We start from the raw sequence: 17,938 nt of genomic DNA, 5'->3' as shown, positions 1-17,938 counted from the left end.
TTAATTCTTATTTTGCTAATTCTCTAGAGTCATAATAGTCTCACAAGAAACATCTTATTAATGAAATTAATAGAAGAAAGATATTTTCAGGCCTTTAAAACAAGTTAAAGCAAATATTTATCACATGTAAAAATAAAACAAAAAGTAAATTTTAGGATATCTTTAAATTTTAATTTAAAAAACCACTAAATTATTTTATTTGCAAAGGTGAGTTAAAATAATTAAAAGAATAACTTGCATAGAGAACTGGTATATAGTTACTTTTTAAGAAGACCAATGCATAAAGCAACTGAATTAAGAAATGTGCACAGAGATGCTGAACCTATCTTAGGGAACTTCTTACAAAAAATCAAATTACTATGGTCTTTTCAATGCTCACTTTATTACTTGCTTTTGAAATTTATCAATTTTAAAAACAACTTTTAAAACCTCCTCAATTTAAATATAAATATCCGCATGCAATCACTCATCACTCAGATATGCTTGTTTTTCAGTGCCCTCACACAATGATTCTGATTTAGATTACTCACATATACCCTGATGTTTTTTAATCACGATGAAATAAAAAAAGAGAAAAAATGTGGTTTCAGAAGATGGAATTCCTAGAGGCTAGAAGAAGTCCTTTGATCACAGAAAATCAGAACCAGACTGTCAATATTAATTACAGAAAGCAATTTATCAGTATAACAAAAAGGTATGATAAATTTCTTCTAAAATACCTAATTTACTTTTATAATGATTAAAACTAACAAATATTTATAAATTATTCATGTACTTCCATATGAGGTTTGTTTTCTTATTAATATTTATGCCTTTCCAGTACTAGTTCGTTTCTATTCTTATATCAAAGTCTTTCCATAAATCTCTAAAGAGTCACAAATATCTCTATGGCCATGGATAAACCACAAAAGTGATAATTCATCAAAATATCTTTTCACCTATACAATAAATAAATCCATTGTGAATTTAATTTCTACTAATTTATATAAAATAATCTTATTAATCTATGAAAAATAATCATATTGATTTTACTATAACTTAAACCCTCAGACAAATATCTTTCTGATTACTTATTAATGTAAAAAAAAACTAAGTAAACTTTATATTCATATTTAAACTACTGAATACCTGTAAACAAAGTAGCATTTATTAAAATAGAATATACACTGAATTTATACTAAATTCCACTCAGATTTATACAAGTTTTTCATCCTTAATTTTTAAATACACACGTCATGATTTTTTTCAAACATTAGTCAGGTATATACAAAACTGAAATATGACATTCAAGCCAGATTGTGATTTTTAAGATAACCTCTAAACAGCTAGTAATATACAATGTGTAAAATTCCAATAAAACATAAGTATATTCTTATAGAAATGTTAGGCCTATAATACCGAGCGATATTTACAAGCAAACATGATCCAAACAGCACATGCAGATTCAGGGTAAGTAAACACTCTGACACGAACTGCCAGTCGCACCTGGTCTCCACGGCAACAGATTATTTCTTCACAGAAAGGAGACCTACAGAAGAAAGAAAATTTATTCAATTAAGTAAACACAGGCTTTACTTTCTTGTTTCCAAGTCAGTCAATATTTTAAAATCCTGTCTCTGCTACCAACACCTCTGTAAATTTTGGTCGAGCTACTCGAATTACAAACTATTCCTCACAGTCTATAAATTTTAAAAATTACACTAGTCAAGATCAGAGATCCTCAACTGAGATAGCACCAAAATCACTGAGGAAACTATCCTACTATCTAGAACTACACTTTAGACCAAAGGAATTACAATCTGTGACAAGGAGGGTAAGTCATAAAAGTTCCCCATGTGATTCTGAATCCATTCCTAAAGAACTACCAGAATTATTTCTAAAACTCCTAAGCCAAAAATATTTATGAATTCATAAATTCCACCTTACCGAAGACATGTAGCAAATGCACGCCTTGCATTTCTATATACAAAATGTATTGGGAACCCTTTAAATGTGTGGCCATCAGGCACAGCCCTCCTTATGGCATCTTGAAATTCTTCATTGCCTGCAGATATACTTGTTGTACGCTCAAATTCATAAGAAGCCAAAGCTGGTGATAAGAGATAGGAAAGCTGGTCTTCCCAAACAGTAGTGAGGCCAAGATCCTATAGCAATGAAAAGAGAAGAAAAAGAGTGAAATTCATTAATATTTTAAAAACCAATTATAATAAAAATGTTGATTATTTTAATGTATGTCAAGATTTTTCATAAACCTGTCATAATTTTTTTAACTTCCTATTATTATAAGGATACGCAGAAGTAAAATATAAAACGAACTACAGGTATTAGATTTAACTTAAAGAAAGAGAACCAAAAAACATCCAATATTAATGATTTTAGTGAAAGTTCCAAATCTTATACTTCCTCAATAGCCACTAGAAAAGATCATGTGGAATAGTTCCACCATGGAATACGGTGTCAGTAAATTTTGAGGTTACATTTTATTTATTTAACTTTAAAGAGCTTAGTAAAATTAAATCTGCTTAATTTGATTGTTCCTACTATAAATTCAACTCTAGTAGGAGAGAAAAGTCAACAAACTAATTGCATATATAAACTCAAATATTTACTGAGCATTTACTCCATAAAAGGTATGGACTTTGATACTGTAAGAGATAAAAAAGTGAAGAAGACATTCTGCAGGACTTCAGGGAACTTTAAACATGTTTCTATGGAATACTAAAGGCAATTATGATTTCATTTACAACACTGAATGAACTATTGATGGTTGGACAAGATATATATTTTTTAATTAATTAATATTTTTATGGTGACATTGGTTTACGAAATCCTCTAAATTTCAGTTGCACATTTTAACAGTAAGGCATATAGATATTTACATTGTGTGTTCACTTCCCATGGTTAGATTTCTTTCTGTCACCACATATTTGATCCCTTTGACACATATTTTAAACTTGTCACAAACATAAAAAACTTCTCAAAATTCTAAATAGTTTGATTATAATATATCTGTAGCATTTTCTGATTTCACAATCAAGGTTTTAACTGGCTCTAAGAGATCCTAAAGGTCCATAATCATCTACACTTTCCTCAGGCAGAATGTAATTTCACTTGCTGATTTATAAGGCACCATCAACTTAGCTAGAGATCAACACTAACATCTAACTCAAATTTTGTTTTCTTCTTCTACATAAAATAATTCTTATAATGTAATAAAATATTGGTTTCCTTCATAAACAGGATCTAAGAAAAGAAGACCAAAAGGCAATATGTACGACAGACAGACAGTAAAGAGGGGCTTTAATTTCCAGCAGTGTAATAAATTAGGTCCCTCATCAACTATTGCTGAAAACATACTACAAATGCCAGATTTTCCATAACATACTTTTAAATGCTTTGATGAGTTGGCAAGTAAAAAATACTTTAGAGACCAAAGCTAAGAGTAATTGGAAGCCCATAGAACATATCTGATAAAGTGTGCCTTTGATGGTCTCAACGAACATGGAAAAACAGAACTCACCCAAGGTGTGGAGTCTGTTGGGGAATCCCAAAAGGAGAATTATAAATAACTCTTCTTTATATATTTGGATTCTAGTCCTTCATTGGTTATGTGTGAGGCAAATAACTTTTCCCATTCCAAGGCCTCCTAGACATTGGGGGCCTTCATGTATTCATGTGTTCATGTGTCTGTATCAAAAAGGCACCCAATGGCTTGCCTCATCACCCCAGCTGGCTGTGGATGTAGTGGACCTGTTCCAGTCCCTCAATTTCTAAAGAACTTATTTCCAATAGGTTCTGGATGGATGTTTATAGTTTATCTGTGTGTGTGAGAGTGTGTGTTAGTGTGTGTTTGCCTGTGAGCCTGGTTGCCTGTGTACCTGTGCCTGTGTATGTGCCTGTGTGTGTGAGACAGAGATGTGGTTGTGTGATATCCAGGCAGGTGGATATATGTGACTGACCTCTTGTGTGTGCCTGGTTGAACATTTCTATGAGTGTGGGTGTACAGTTTCACTTGTGTTTTATAATGTGTGCACATTCTGTGTGCACTTTCGTGGGAGTGCAAAGCAGCATGTGTGCCTCAAGAGACTTTTGGGGGTATCAATGTCTGGTAGAGTGTGTGAGTGTGTCAAAGATGTTCCTCCTAGAACATACATTCTTAAAATGCTAATCTTTTCCTTTGATTAATGCTTTTTATGTCTTCTCTAAGGTACTTTACAAAAGAAGAAATCTAAGTGGCTAATAAATAAGAGGCTTGATCTCATTAGTAATCAGGGATACTACAAATTAAAGCTAGAATGAGGATATATCACTTTACATCTACCAATTTTGTATAACAGGAAAACAAAACATGAAAAAAAATGAATATGAAAAAATATAACCCAATATTTTTAATGGGTAATGACTGAATAAATACTTCACAAAGAAAAATCTAAACGGTGGTATTCAGCAAGTCTAAACAAGTACACCATTCTTCACTCCTAGAAAGAAGTAATAAATTCTAGAAGTACTGGTGAATTTGGAAATTTCTGAGTCTCAGAACTTAACTCTCATGACTTTCAAAACTACAAATCATAAAGGTAGGCACTGTATTTGCTTTGTTCAGGGCTAGAATAGTGACTGGCACTATCACACACGCCAAAAAAAACTAATACATAAACAAATGAAAAAAATGCACAAGAATACAAACTTCAGTGTTAATTACCTTCCTGTGTTCTGATACTAGTAGCCTTAGCTGCATTTCTATTTCATTACTTGTTACGGAAGCATCGATTGTAGATGCGCATAGAGGTGGAAAGGGAGGAAGGGATGTAGTAGCTCCTGGAGCACACACAGATTTAATTGCTTCTTCACTCATGGGTTTCCATTTGGATTCATCATTCAAATCAAATACACAGATTTCTACTAAGTCAGAGGGCTGACAGTTTCCCAGGAACATCTGATGATTGAAAACACAACCAATTGTTCGATATGGGTACAATGGTTTGGGCTGTTCAGCAACTGGAGGTTCATCAGGATTGATAGATTTGTGGATATACCTAAAAAACATAAATCATAATTTTATATAATAAGAACTTAAATATTAAGAAGCAGTATCTTACTTAAAGCCATATTTATTTCCTAAGACTAGAGTTTAATATTTGCTTTTCTTTCTCATATCCCATAATTTGACCAGTCTATATTAATTGTGTAGCACACCCTATGATGTAGAAACCAACTTTATTCCTTTAACATGAGAGTATACTCTATGTATATCATTAAGATTAAAACTGTCTAACTCAAATGACACAATTAAAATAATTTAGCTATACATTATGAGGCACAACTAACCAAAATGTTTATCAATGAAGGTAAAAAAAGAACCCAAAATAATGAGAAGAGTGCCCAGGGCTGAGCCTTCAGATTTTCAACATTTAAAGACAAGATAAAACTCTTCATAAGTTATATAAATATCTAATCACTATGCTGTACATCTGAAACTAACATAATGTTGTATGTCAACTGTAATTAAAAATTTTTTTTAATTAAAAAAAATAGTAAAGACAAGGTTAAGGAAAACTAAGAACAGCCAGAGAAAAATAATGAAGATTAAAAGACAGTGCTATGAGAGAAGCTAAGGAAGGAGGATGTTCACGAAGGAGGGAGCATTTAACTCTTTCAAATCTGATGATAGCCAAAAGGACTGATAAAAAATGTCCAGTGGATTTACCAACATGGAAGTGGTGACCATAACAAGTTTTCAAAAGAAATCACGACTTACAACTTAAAATTTATTTTCAGGCTTAAGGATGATTATCAGAAAAAAAATGCCAGTTACATAAAATTAAAATATAATTCAGTTTTTACCAGTATCATGTTGGTAAAGAATATTTAAGGTATACAAATTTTCTTAGAGTTTAATTAACATAGCTATCTTAATTAAAGTAATTTATTTTTCATAGTCATCAAAAAAGCTCTAATAACTAAAGTTATCAATATATACCTTTGAGTACCATCAATATAAACAAAAAAAACCCCTATAATTTAAAACATTTACATCTTCATTTTAATATCTTTGTAAACTTAGTTTGCTAACCTGTGTCCTGTTAAACTCTCCCAAAAAGTAATGGTTCCATCAGTTCCACAAGTCATAACCCATGCATGAGGTACTCCCTTTGCCTTAGTCCCAACACAGACAAAAGCTTCTAATCCATATCCAAGAAGAAGGCTGCACAGAAGGTTAGCATGGTCTTCACAGTCACCCTAGAAAGCACAATGAATTAAAATTATTTGTTCCATGTTAAATATTTAAAAACAAAGTGACAATAAAAATTACTATTAAAATTTTCACTTTTAATCATCAGTCCTCTGTTAAGCTGAAACAACGCTGGGGGGAAAGAGAATACACCAAATTTAGAAGAGTTTTGTAAATTATTTTATAAAGTCAGTGCTCACAAATCTAGCAGTCATAACATGTACACCTTAAGAAGGGACATTCAGATTCAAAAGTTTATAAAGAACTCATGCAACATAAAAAAAGCAGTAAGATTTAAAAAATTAATACCTAATGGACATGAACAGACAAGCAATAAATCGTAGAGCAGAAAATGCAAATAAGGGAGAAAATACTCAAATACTTAATACAGTAAATTACAGTATTTATATGATCATTTTAAGGAAATAAAAACATAGGAAAAGTGATTGGTGGAATATAACAAAATGCCAATAATGGCTGTAATTAAATAATTATATATAATTTTCCCTTTTATTTCCTAAATTCTCTTTGATAGTATTACTACCAGAATTTTTAAAAATAATTAAAATTAAAAAAAAAAGAAAATAGCTGATATGTTGTATGAAAAAAATATCAAAATACTTAATAGTAAGGTTAGAATTACAAGAAAATATGTATTTAAGCACAGGACTACTAGAAACATGCAAAAGTAAAAGTAACGACTGAGTTCAGTGTTACAATGGATGATTTCTTTGCCCAAAATGTTTACATTAGTGGCTCTACACTGTTCTTTATTAATTAACTGTAATACAACAAATAGCATTTTATAATCATTAAATTGACTTTAGAAAAATATCCAACACCTTTTAGACCCATTAATTTCTACAGATTTTATACTAAAATTTTTTTTCAAAAAATCCAACAATACAACCAAAGATATTCAATGCAAAAATTCATTCTGAATGATATCAAAAAACTGGAAGCAAGGCTAACTTAAAAAGAAACAGTTTTAAACGAATCGAAAACAAACTTACAAATATAGAGGACAATCTGGTGATGGCCAGAGGGAAGAGGAAGAGGATAAGGGGTGGAGAGAAAGCAGTGAAGGGTAAAATAAGTACAAATTAGTAGTGGATAGATGATCATGGGAATGGAGAACGTATGGGGAATGTAGTCAGCAGTAATATAATGGCTATGTGTAGGGCCAGAGGGAAGATACAGTAATCAGGGGGATCGTTTTATAAACTATATAAATGTCTAACCAACGTACTGTATACTTGAAACAAATAATTAAAAAAATAAAAAAAATAAAAGAAACAATTCTTACAACGGGGAAATAGTTAAGTAGATTTTGTATATTAATTCAAGAAAACTTTATATTGCTATAAAAAGATGGAGATCATAAAAATTATAGCAACACATGGGACAATGTTCATAGCATAGTGCTAAATTATAAAGTGGAACACAAAATTTTATTTATACCTTAGTTATAATTATGGGAAAAAAAAGACATAATAAATTAGTAATAGAATTATGGATGAAATTTCACCTTTACTGTTATAATGCTGTTGTTTGCACTAGAAAAATATTTTAAATGATTTTCAGGTTTCTAATTTAAGGTATGCTTTTTCTTTAAACAAATTTAGATAACATAAAATAGTGAATCAAAGGGGTGATTATGTGCTTTACAAGAGTTGTTTAAATGATAATTTTAAACATGTATCATTCCTACTGTGTTTGAAAATCTTCTTGAGAATATCATGCTAAGTTAAGTTAGATGGAAAAGGACAAAAACCACATGATTTTATTCATGTGTGGGATATAAAACAAAAAGCAATAAACGAAAAAACTAAACAAATTCATAGATGACAGAATGGTGGTTACCAGAAGGAAAGAGAGGTAGGGGAAGGATGAAGAGGGTAAATGAGATAAAATACATGGTGATAGAAGGACACTAGACTTTTGGTGGTGAGTACACAATAAAGTACATAGATGTTATGTTGTATTATAAATTTGTATACCTGAAATAGATGATGTTATTAATCAATGTTATCCCTAATATATATAATTTTTTAAAAAGTTTAAATCCATACACATAACTTTTAGAAACTACAGCTTGGGAATAAAGCAAAATAATTTTGATAAGTAATGTTTAACTGTTTTCAATTGTCTTTAAGACAAAATCTTTCTGACAAATCAATCTCCAATCTAAATAATTTATTCCATTGTATGAGCTTTGACTTGTGAATACCCAAATTTACACAACTTCAGATGAAACAAAATTATGTCAAAACAAGAATGTTAAATTTCTTGTTTTCTGTTCTTTTTCAACAGAATTGAAATGCTAGTCTGACTTTTTTTATATCATCAACATTTTTAGAACCCAGATTAAGAACTATCTCATAATCTATAAAATTAGTTTAGTGAAATCAATTAATTTAGATTTAACATCAATTTACACAAATTCTCATAAATAATTATATTTGATACTAAACAAAACACCAATGAATCCAAATTTTTTTCGATGTTTTTTGTACTGCCATTTTCTCTTTAAAAAAATGCATTATCTAGGGAAATTTTAACACATCAATAGTGCTAGAAGATCATGGTTCTATTCCTGGTACTGCCTCTAATTAACAGTTTAATTCATCTGTATATCTCAGTTTATGACACGATAGTACTTGGAGATCCTTATCTCACAGAAATCATGTTACATTAAATAAGAAACTATACGAGAAAATAAAGATGCTAAGTTTTTTCTTTACTGATATTTAAATGTTAAGAAAAATGGTGAAGATACTGACTTGTTCAAGTTGACAATGTGTACATTTTTGCTAAGTTAATTATTTTACAAGTGCACCATAAATTCACAATAACTACAATGTACTGCTTTTTAATTCTATTGCATGTGTGGAATACCTTGTTTCTACAAAGAAAGGCCAGCAGAGTGCACCACTGTTCCTGTTTACCTCCTCCTCCGATAACAGGGGCTCTTTCATAACCAAGTACATTAACAAATCTTGCTGCTTGCCTTGGAGTGTCCAAAAGCCGCCCAGCTCGAAGTGGTTTAACAAAGGAACAGACTGGTCTATTTATCCCATTTTCATCCTGAAGGAAGAGGGGAAAAATGGTATCTGTATTGACAGATTAATCATTTCTAATTTTAACACCTTTTCTTTAAATGTTAACTTGGGATAAAATAATTCTGTATATCATTAAGTTCTTACCTTGTATCCAGTACTAGGCTGCTAAGTGCTATGTATATGATTTCTCTTTTAATTCTCTAAACATCTCTATAACTTTCATTTCAAAGATGAAATAACTGAAGTTACAGCCATTATGCAACAGGGCCAGGATTCAAACCCTGAGCTAACTCCAAAGACTTGGACAGTAAGAACTTGAATTATCATATAATCCAGCAATCTTACTCGTGGATATGTACTCAAAGTAATTGAAATCAGTATCTCAAAGAGATATTTGTGCACTGTAGCATTATTCACAATAGCCAAGATATGGAAACAACCAAAATGTCTTCAATGGATAAATGGAAAGAAAATGTGGTATACTTATCAGTGGAATATTGTTCAGTCATAAAAATAGAAGAGATTCTGCCATTTGCGACAATATGGATGAACCTGAGGGCATTATGCTAAGTGAAATAAGCCAGAGAAAGACAAATACTGTATAGTATCATGTATATGAGAAACAATGGATTAAGTATAATGATGCACAAGATTCTACAGATGTTTGGTTAGGATAAAGGGAATTAATTCAGTTCTTTAAAAAAAACCCAAAAACTTATTTAATAGAAACAGAGAATAGAACAGAATGGTGGTTGCCAGGGGGTTGCAGGAAGAAGGAAATGGGGTGATGTAAGTCAAAAGGTAAAATTTTCAGTTATAAGAAAAATAAGTTCTGAGGATTTGACATACAGTATGGTGACTACAGTATTGTAAACTTGAAAGTTGCTGAGAATAAATCTTAAGCATTCTCACCACAAAAAAAGTTAACTATGTGAGATGATGGATGTATTCATTATCTTGATCTTGGTAATCATTCCACAATGTAGGTATATAACAACCATCATGTTGTACACTTTAAACATATACAATAATTTGTCATTTATTCGTCAATAAAGTTAAAAAAAAAAAAACTTCTTTAAGAAAAGAATAGACAGGTGGGTGGGGGATAGAAAACTGTTCTTTCTTAATATCACACAGAATTGCTGAGTAAAATGACTATTATAATTTCCACTCATAACTATGGTTAACTCTAAAAGACACTGATTTTTTTTCCAACCTCTCATATCCCACTTACTCCAATACCTGCATGGTGGTCTCTTATTCTCCATCTCCCTACGCTATCTTAGGAGTCAGAAATAGAGATAAAATGAAAAGATCAGCTAAAAGAGCTCAAATATATTTTGATTGGTTTCTCTTCGCCCTTGTCCTGATATCACTGTTACCTTGCCCGCCCAGTCATTCAATCTATAGACAATGCTATTGTAAAGTCAGAAGCCATTTCCCTCTAATTTCCAACACTAGTTAACTAGCGTCTCCCATTTGCAAGCTCCTCATCTAGAAATTAAACCACTTTTAACCCAGTCCTAAAATCTAGGGAACATAGGGTAAAGCTAGAAGAATGCACAGGACCTGAGAAATATAATTCAAAATACTATATTATCTCATATAAATGCACCTATATAGGACTGAATACATGTAAAATATCTGAATCGTTCCTTTTAAGTTACAAAAAATATAGATCTAATCATATATTTTAAATTGCTTTGTTAATGAGAAAAAATAGGCTTCGGATACAGGAAAAATAGAGGCAGAGATATATAGTTGAAATGCTGCAGTTAAATATTATTGGTCACCGGTTTAGGGATGTTGGTTATATAGAACTATTACATGTAATATTGTTTGTCTTTAAAAAAATAGCTAACTGGCCCAGAGCCCCAGTTCCCCACAAAAGCTGAATGTACATATAAATGCAAAGTGTAGTAGTAGTTAATTATTTAATACTAAGTATCAATCAAGGACACACCTCAAGTTAAACAAAAAGGGTTTTAATCTACTTTAAATCAAACATATTAAAAAAATGGTTTAAAAAAACAAAAATGAAAAGCAAAATAGAATAAAGATTGTACCACCCACTCAGTGAAAGAGAGCATTATAAAATCAGCATTCTATTTTACAAATAAACTTTCATTTCTCTGAAATGAATACATTTTACAAATTCAAGTTAAATGAAATTTACATATACAACAATAAATACCAAATACAAGTGTGAAGCTTATCTAATACAACTTACAAACCTGAGCAAAAATCTTAACCAGCCGAGAGTTGTGTGAGGGTCGAATTTGCAAATATTCTCTCCACCACTGCTTAGCATAAACAAGAAACAATCGCTCTTTCTCTGCAGTTTTCTGCCGTTCCAAAGCAAGCTTAAAATTAAAAAGATATTTTTCAATTTTTATTGATTCTCCTTAATTACTATAAAATATGTAACAAATCTATGCACTTCTGTCTCCACAACCATCCTAATCTAACCCACCATCATCTCATCTGTAAGAGCCTCGTCACTGACTTATTTCAATACTTTCCCCAGTACAATCCAGTACCCATAGTCAATCTTTTTTCCTCCCAAGAGACATTTTTAAAAAATCATATTGTCATTCCCTTGCTTACAATTAATAAATTGTCATTTTTCTTTAAAAAGTGATTTCTAGGATCAACAGGTAAATAAATATGCTACTATGAAGAGAAATACACAAAGAAGAGAAATTCAGAATTCTTTACCTGTGTGTTCACTACTTCTTGAGATAATGTTTGATTGAGTGGTGGGTACATCTCAAGTTTTATATTTAAAATTCCCACAGAAACTTTTGATTCTGTGCCTATAAATGTAAATAAATATTCAGAACTTCAGAGGTTTCAAAACTATGTATGTTTAACCAAAATACTTTATGAATTTTGTGCTTTACCACTTACATGGAATAAAAAAACACTCATCACCTTGAATATTCATATTAAAAATTTACCAAATCAAATCAGTTTTCATTTGGTACAAAGTTTTTCATCTACTTATAAGGCGATTACATATTTTCTTGGCTTCCTAATCACATTTTAAGGAACTTTTTGGAACTAAAGGATTTGGCATTCTTAATTTTTATCTTCATTAAATGTATAATACCAACCAGATTGACATTAAAAACAAAGTCAAACCAATTGTTAACACTTCATTCTCAGAAAATATACTATTTTTCACATATAGTAATTCTCATTTATCCCTTCTCATTTTTCACATCACATGCGAGTACAAATTTGCAGTCCATGCCTGGATAGAAAGAATTAGAAAACAAATATACTTCGCACCAGAACTACTTAATATTTCTTTGGTGAATCAAAATATAATCGTTTCTTGGTCATTACGATGCTTATCATGTTAGGCCTATATTTAAAGACAAATAATGGGTATCTCATTTGAAAATAAATATACACAAAACTTTTTCTTTTTCTTTAGGGAAAAACACATTTAGGGTCTGACTTATCAAAACCTAAATTATAAAGCTATACTGTCCAAAGGCCAGATTTAACTCTAAGTTTCAATACCAAAGTAATTCCACTATGTAATGCATAAAACATTGATAGCTTTTATTTTGTTTTTCATTTTATTAGTAAATATGTACTACATATCAAGTGGTATTAGCACCTCTGTGAGTGCTACTTTCCCACATGTAAAAGGGTAGAAAAATGCCTACTCCATATTCTACAAGAACTGGTGCTATAGGAAGCCATGTACTAATGGGAATGCACTGAATTCTGCGGTCGCATCGTGCTGGAATGGAGGTTTTTTTGTGTATGCATGCGGGTATGTATGTGTGTAGGAACTTAATTTTCTTACATAGTCTTATATATAATCAAATAAATTTCAAAAAAGAAAATCTCTCAAAATTTCTATATTCATTTTCCCAGAAAAAAAATTTTCCTTAAGACAAGGCCAGATTGACTGTAAGACAAGGCCGGATTGCCTATGAAGTTCTACACTCATACTATACATTACCCAAGACTAAACATTGGAGTACAATTTAAACTCTAAAAAAATTCCTTTTTACACGTTTTCCTCTTGGTTTATAAAGACATTTTAAAAATATAAAATATTTACAAACTGTGGCTAAAAAAAGGTATAACAGTAATATTAATCATCATACCTACACCCATAAGTTCCACAGTAAGACTGGTAACTCCATTTTCTGAGCCCAAAACTGATCGCCATTCGAGAAAATAGGATGCTACTAAAGTGGTCTCACCAAATATGTCTGTTTTGATTAGCACCATGTGAATTGGATCACTTATTGATAACATTGTTGTTGAATCAGCCATTCTAGTTCCATCACCTGTCAATATAAACAAACAAACATATATACACATATATATACATATATATATATATATACACACACACATAACATTACATATTCAGTTAGGCCCACATAAAAGAATACTTTTATTGAAAAGGATGCTAAAAATAAACTTATATAAAACCAAACAGAATAATTTGGTAATGCCTCAGAAAGCATGCAACGGACTGGGAATAAAAAAGGTACAGTTCTATTTCTATCACAACTTTTAAGAGGACTGGTAGAATTGTGACAAGTTATCTAGATACTTAATGCATATCAGTGTTTTCTGATCACTAAGAGTACTTAAACTATATGCTACTACAATAAAAAGCCTTCAAATATGTCCACATTAATCCCAAACTACCTTTATCCCTTAACCTCCAGAAATAATCACTGCATTATCTACACAAAACTGAACGATCCAGCATCTTGGAGCTAGCAATTTAAGCTATAACTGCCTCATTAAGGTAACATTTTTCACTGGGGGGAAAAAATAAATTTTAGTGCTGCATTAGCCATCATAGTAATCTAAAATTCTGATGCTATACCTCTATAACTTTGTTAACTTTATAAATACATTATAAAGATTTCTACATTGACAACAAAAATGTATAAAATATCTTTATAGGAAAAAAGTGTAAAACAATTACAGAAATCAAAAATCATAATTCTAAAATGAATTACAGATTCATATCTAAACTTTGATTTTCAAAAAATTACATAACACCATAAATCTAATCATCTTTCATCAAAAGAATCACGACACTATACCCCCAGCAGTTGCCTAGCATAGTACCATTCACCTAACAGGTATTTAAATGTTGATTACTAAAGAATCAACCATTAACCAGTCAAAAATTAATCTTCAGAAAAAATTAATTAGCAGAAAATAAAGCAAGAAGATGGTAGAAATAATCTATATAGAAAAGAGCAGTGGGGGGAAAAAAAAAAACTAGTAAGATTCATCCATTATAAATCTCTCCTTGCAGCACAAGTTATCATTCTGCAATAAAACTTCACAAAGATTTACTCAGTTAAATAACATATTTTTGCTCCTTACCTAAGCTTTCTCTGTGTACTTCAAGTAAAAAGCCATCATGAAAATCTGGTTCACAGGCACATGGAACAGGTTTAGAACGAAAACGTTGGTTTCGAAAATGTAAACATAAAGTAAAGGTTGAACAAACTTGTCCCGGTAAAGGCTCAGGTTCTTGCAGATGTTCCAAGAAAGCTTTTCCACCCAAAACCTGAAGGTAAAGATACCTCCGTGTTGGATCAATATTAGCTGTAAAGTGTAGCAATATATATGAGGAAACTGCCAAATAACTTAAGGAATGTGATCAATAGGAAATAATAACTTGACAGATAAAACCAAAGACTAGGAAAAAAAAAACAACAACAAATTTACTGTATACCAGGACCATCTGCACCCAAGGAAGAAAAGATATATAATATGGTATCTTTTTCTGAGTTTATATTCTGGCTACTTTCTCTCAGCTAGAAAGAAGTCAGAGCCGAGGTTCAGGATAACTCTGGTGTTTAGTTGTTTAACCAACATTCCTTCATCTCCACAAACCAACTCAATTATCTCAACTCAGCAAAATGTACTTGTGAGATAATTACATTACCATTAAAGAAAACAGGCTATACAATTTTTATAAAATACATTTTTAAAACATGATACAGGTGGTCCTGTTTTGGCTTCTACTCTGCTATACATTAAATATTCTGATATACTTCATGCAAAATAGAAGCTAAATTTTTTAGATTAGTCACAAAAATGTATTTCATTCTGAAGAAAAAGTTGAAATGTTTTTTATCAAATATTAAACGCTAAGCACATCTATTCACAGTACAATCCATAACTAAATTAATGTTAAAAAGAAATACACATACTTTTTTTTAACAATGTTGACTGTCTATCAGTAAAACAAACTGGTTGTTTCGGAGAGGAAAGTTCTTGATCAACATTGTCCTGGAAAGACAGAAAAAAAATCAAAACAAATTAGAAGACAAAAATTGTAATTAAGCAAGAAAATGCCGATAACGAAACTAAGAAAAAAAGTAGATAGGATAAGCCCCCTCAAAAGGCCCCTTATTTTCCTTGCATAATAAAAATAATGAAAAGCCTGCAAAAGAGGTGATGCAAATGAGGTCACTCCTGAAGTCTAATATTAAGGAATTAAACTCGTCTTCAAGCAATGTACGCAAAATGCTAAACACAAATCTTTAATAACGTAAAGCAGATTAAACTTTTTTTAAACTTCATAGAACATTTGGCTTATGATTTTATCATGAACTGATTTTAATAAGGAAGTGACATTCACACAGCAGAAGCTATTATTAGGTCAATTTTTATACCAAATGGGTTTACAACCTCAAAAACTAAAAAAAGATATACTGTATTAAAATACTCATTCCCTGGTGTATTATGAAGTCCATCCAATTTTTACATTATATTACTCAGATATTGAGGTCACAATTTCTCATTATTGCCTCATTTTCAAAAGGCCTACTTACTAATTTGTACACTGGGAGGCTATCATCCCACTACTGACCTATTTGTATGAAAAGATTTGAAGGTTCTTATGCAGACAATTCTTTTCTTAAAGAAACTTATAATTTCTTAATCGCAATGACTACTGTTCCAAAAGAGTGTTTATTTTAAAAATAAGCCTAATTTTAAAAATTATAGAACATTATTAGTGAAAATAAACTAGATTAAAGTAAACCAATTTGACTACTATATATATATATACTTAAACTTATAGACCTAGAGATAACAAGAGAAAATTCTGTCACTGGATAGAGAGGAATATGGTATATAACAATTTCACTGATATATAACCCTAAATGCCACATTCAAGGGTGGAATTACCTTATACTTGAAACAAGGATAATACTAGACAAAACTGTCTTATTTTAATGTGGTTTTCCTAAAAGGAGAGGCCCCAAATATATGCGTAATGCCTCTCAATTTTTTCCCCTAAAAGATTACTCACAGTAACAAAATTAAGTTCTTTCATCACATCATCAATGATTCCCCGACGTCGAAGAGCTTTGATCAAATCTTCTGTTGATAACTGTTGCTGATCAGGTGCCAATTCTTCCCGTATTGTCTCAGCAAGGATTTCTCTTATTCTGCCATGGACATCCATCTGAGTAGAAAACTCACATTACAATTCACAACATTACAAAGCAGTTGAATATTGCCACTTAGTTAATTTCTTTCTGAAGTACTGACAAAGAAAAGAATAAATAGATAAATTAAATTCCGGAGGGCTTCTCAAGCTAATAGTAAATGTAAAATTGTTATCAGAATTCATTGAGAATAAACGTAAGATTTAAAAAAAAAAAAAATTTTAAGATAAAAAATTTTTTAGTACGAAATCTCGAAATAATCTCTACTGGTTATCTACTACCTTTGTTATTATTTCCCCACAAATACTACTCAACCAAAACAATCTTTTGAGAGTGTTTAGTATAATCAAAAGACAGACCAAGAGGAGGCGATCGAAGTATGAATTTCTCTTTTCAACTTATTAGATGTGACCTTGAGTTAACTTATTTACCCTTTACGAATCTGGAAAAAAATAGTGCCCTGTCAAGATCGCTGTAAGCCTTAGACAAAAGATGGTAAACACTCAGCACAAAGCCTGGCATACAAGTGTACATTAAACAGTAGCTTTTATTACTTCAGGCTATTGCATTCAGTTGAGCACATCAAAGACACAAATTCTTCCTCAGCTCTGAAGTATCAAATACCTACATCACAAATTCTTTAGTTACTTCTTTTTCATGACTTAAGAATAGCTAATTTGATTCAACATCAATGACACCTCAAGTTTCATCCTTAAAGTAATTCTAATTCCTAATCTCTGAAAATAAGCCTGCTCCAAACACAATTTAAACTCAATCTGACTTCTAGAAATCCCTGGATAAACGCTCCATTTTCACAACTGTCCTAAAATGCTAACGCCGTTCTACCACCTCGAACACTGGTTCTGGGCACTTTCTGGACTTGCTCTTTGTTTATCGAGCCTAGACAGTTCTTCTGGCTTCAAGCCCGCATCTGTGCCCATGCCGCGCTCCCCCTCTCATAGCCTTTGCCCGAGGCCATGGCAAAGAGGTGCCACAGTCGGCTCGGCCAAGGGGCACCTGGCTGGACGTGCAGGACCCCAGGGGGCACAAGAGCGTCCGAGGCCCCTCACCTTGCTCAGCTGCTGGTGGATGAGCTGCTTCAGCTCTGAGGCTTTCTCCGGGGGCAGCGACATGCTGGGGCGGGCGCGGCGCCGCGCTGCCGCCTCTGTCTGCTACAGGCG

General features: G+C 31.7%; 1 protein-coding gene across 2 annotated transcripts; it reads right to left on the bottom strand.

The window, feature by feature from the left end:
• Positions 1-362: 362 nt before the first annotated feature.
• CEP76 (centrosomal protein 76) lies at positions 363-17,938 on the bottom strand. 2 transcript variants are annotated; one of them, XM_015587252.2, is made up of 12 exons: positions 17,828-17,938; positions 16,619-16,786; positions 15,513-15,591; positions 14,677-14,901; positions 13,425-13,610; positions 12,013-12,110; positions 11,529-11,657; positions 9,131-9,319; positions 6,074-6,240; positions 4,703-5,036; positions 1,927-2,144; positions 363-1,528 (listed from the first exon to the last, which is right to left on the bottom strand). In XM_015587252.2, exons 1-12 carry the CDS (start codon positions 17,888-17,890, stop codon positions 1,390-1,392), a joined length of 1,995 nt encoding a protein of 664 aa, XP_015442738.1. In that variant the 5' UTR covers positions 17,891-17,938; the 3' UTR covers positions 363-1,389. The 2 variants fall into 2 exon arrangements, with proteins under 2 accessions (XP_015442738.1, XP_006909279.1); XM_006909217.3 differs by having other exon boundaries at positions 16,619-16,774.

The sequence above is a fragment of the Pteropus alecto genome, unplaced genomic scaffold (assembly GCF_000325575.1).
Source record: "Pteropus alecto unplaced genomic scaffold, ASM32557v1 scaffold233, whole genome shotgun sequence".
In the NCBI taxonomy this organism is placed as follows: domain Eukaryota; kingdom Metazoa; phylum Chordata; class Mammalia; order Chiroptera; family Pteropodidae; genus Pteropus; species Pteropus alecto.
Note: the sequence above shows the minus strand (reverse complement) of the source record. Positions and strands in the feature narration are given on the sequence as shown.

Bases quoted from the DNA above. Each gene is read 5' to 3' on its own strand.
- CEP76 (XM_015587252.2), bottom strand. From the start codon at position 17,890: ATGTCGCTGCCCCCGGAGAAAGCCTCAGAGCTGAAGCAGCTCATCCAC. The intron at 13,611-14,676 runs GTAAGGAGCAAA...TTATATTGACAG, and splicing joins AGTACACAGAGAAAGCTTAG to GTGATGGAACTAGAATGGCT. The intron at 9,320-11,528 runs GTTTGTAAGTTG...CTCTTCCTTCAG, and splicing joins TGGTTAAGATTTTTGCTCAG to GATGAAAATGGGATAAATAG.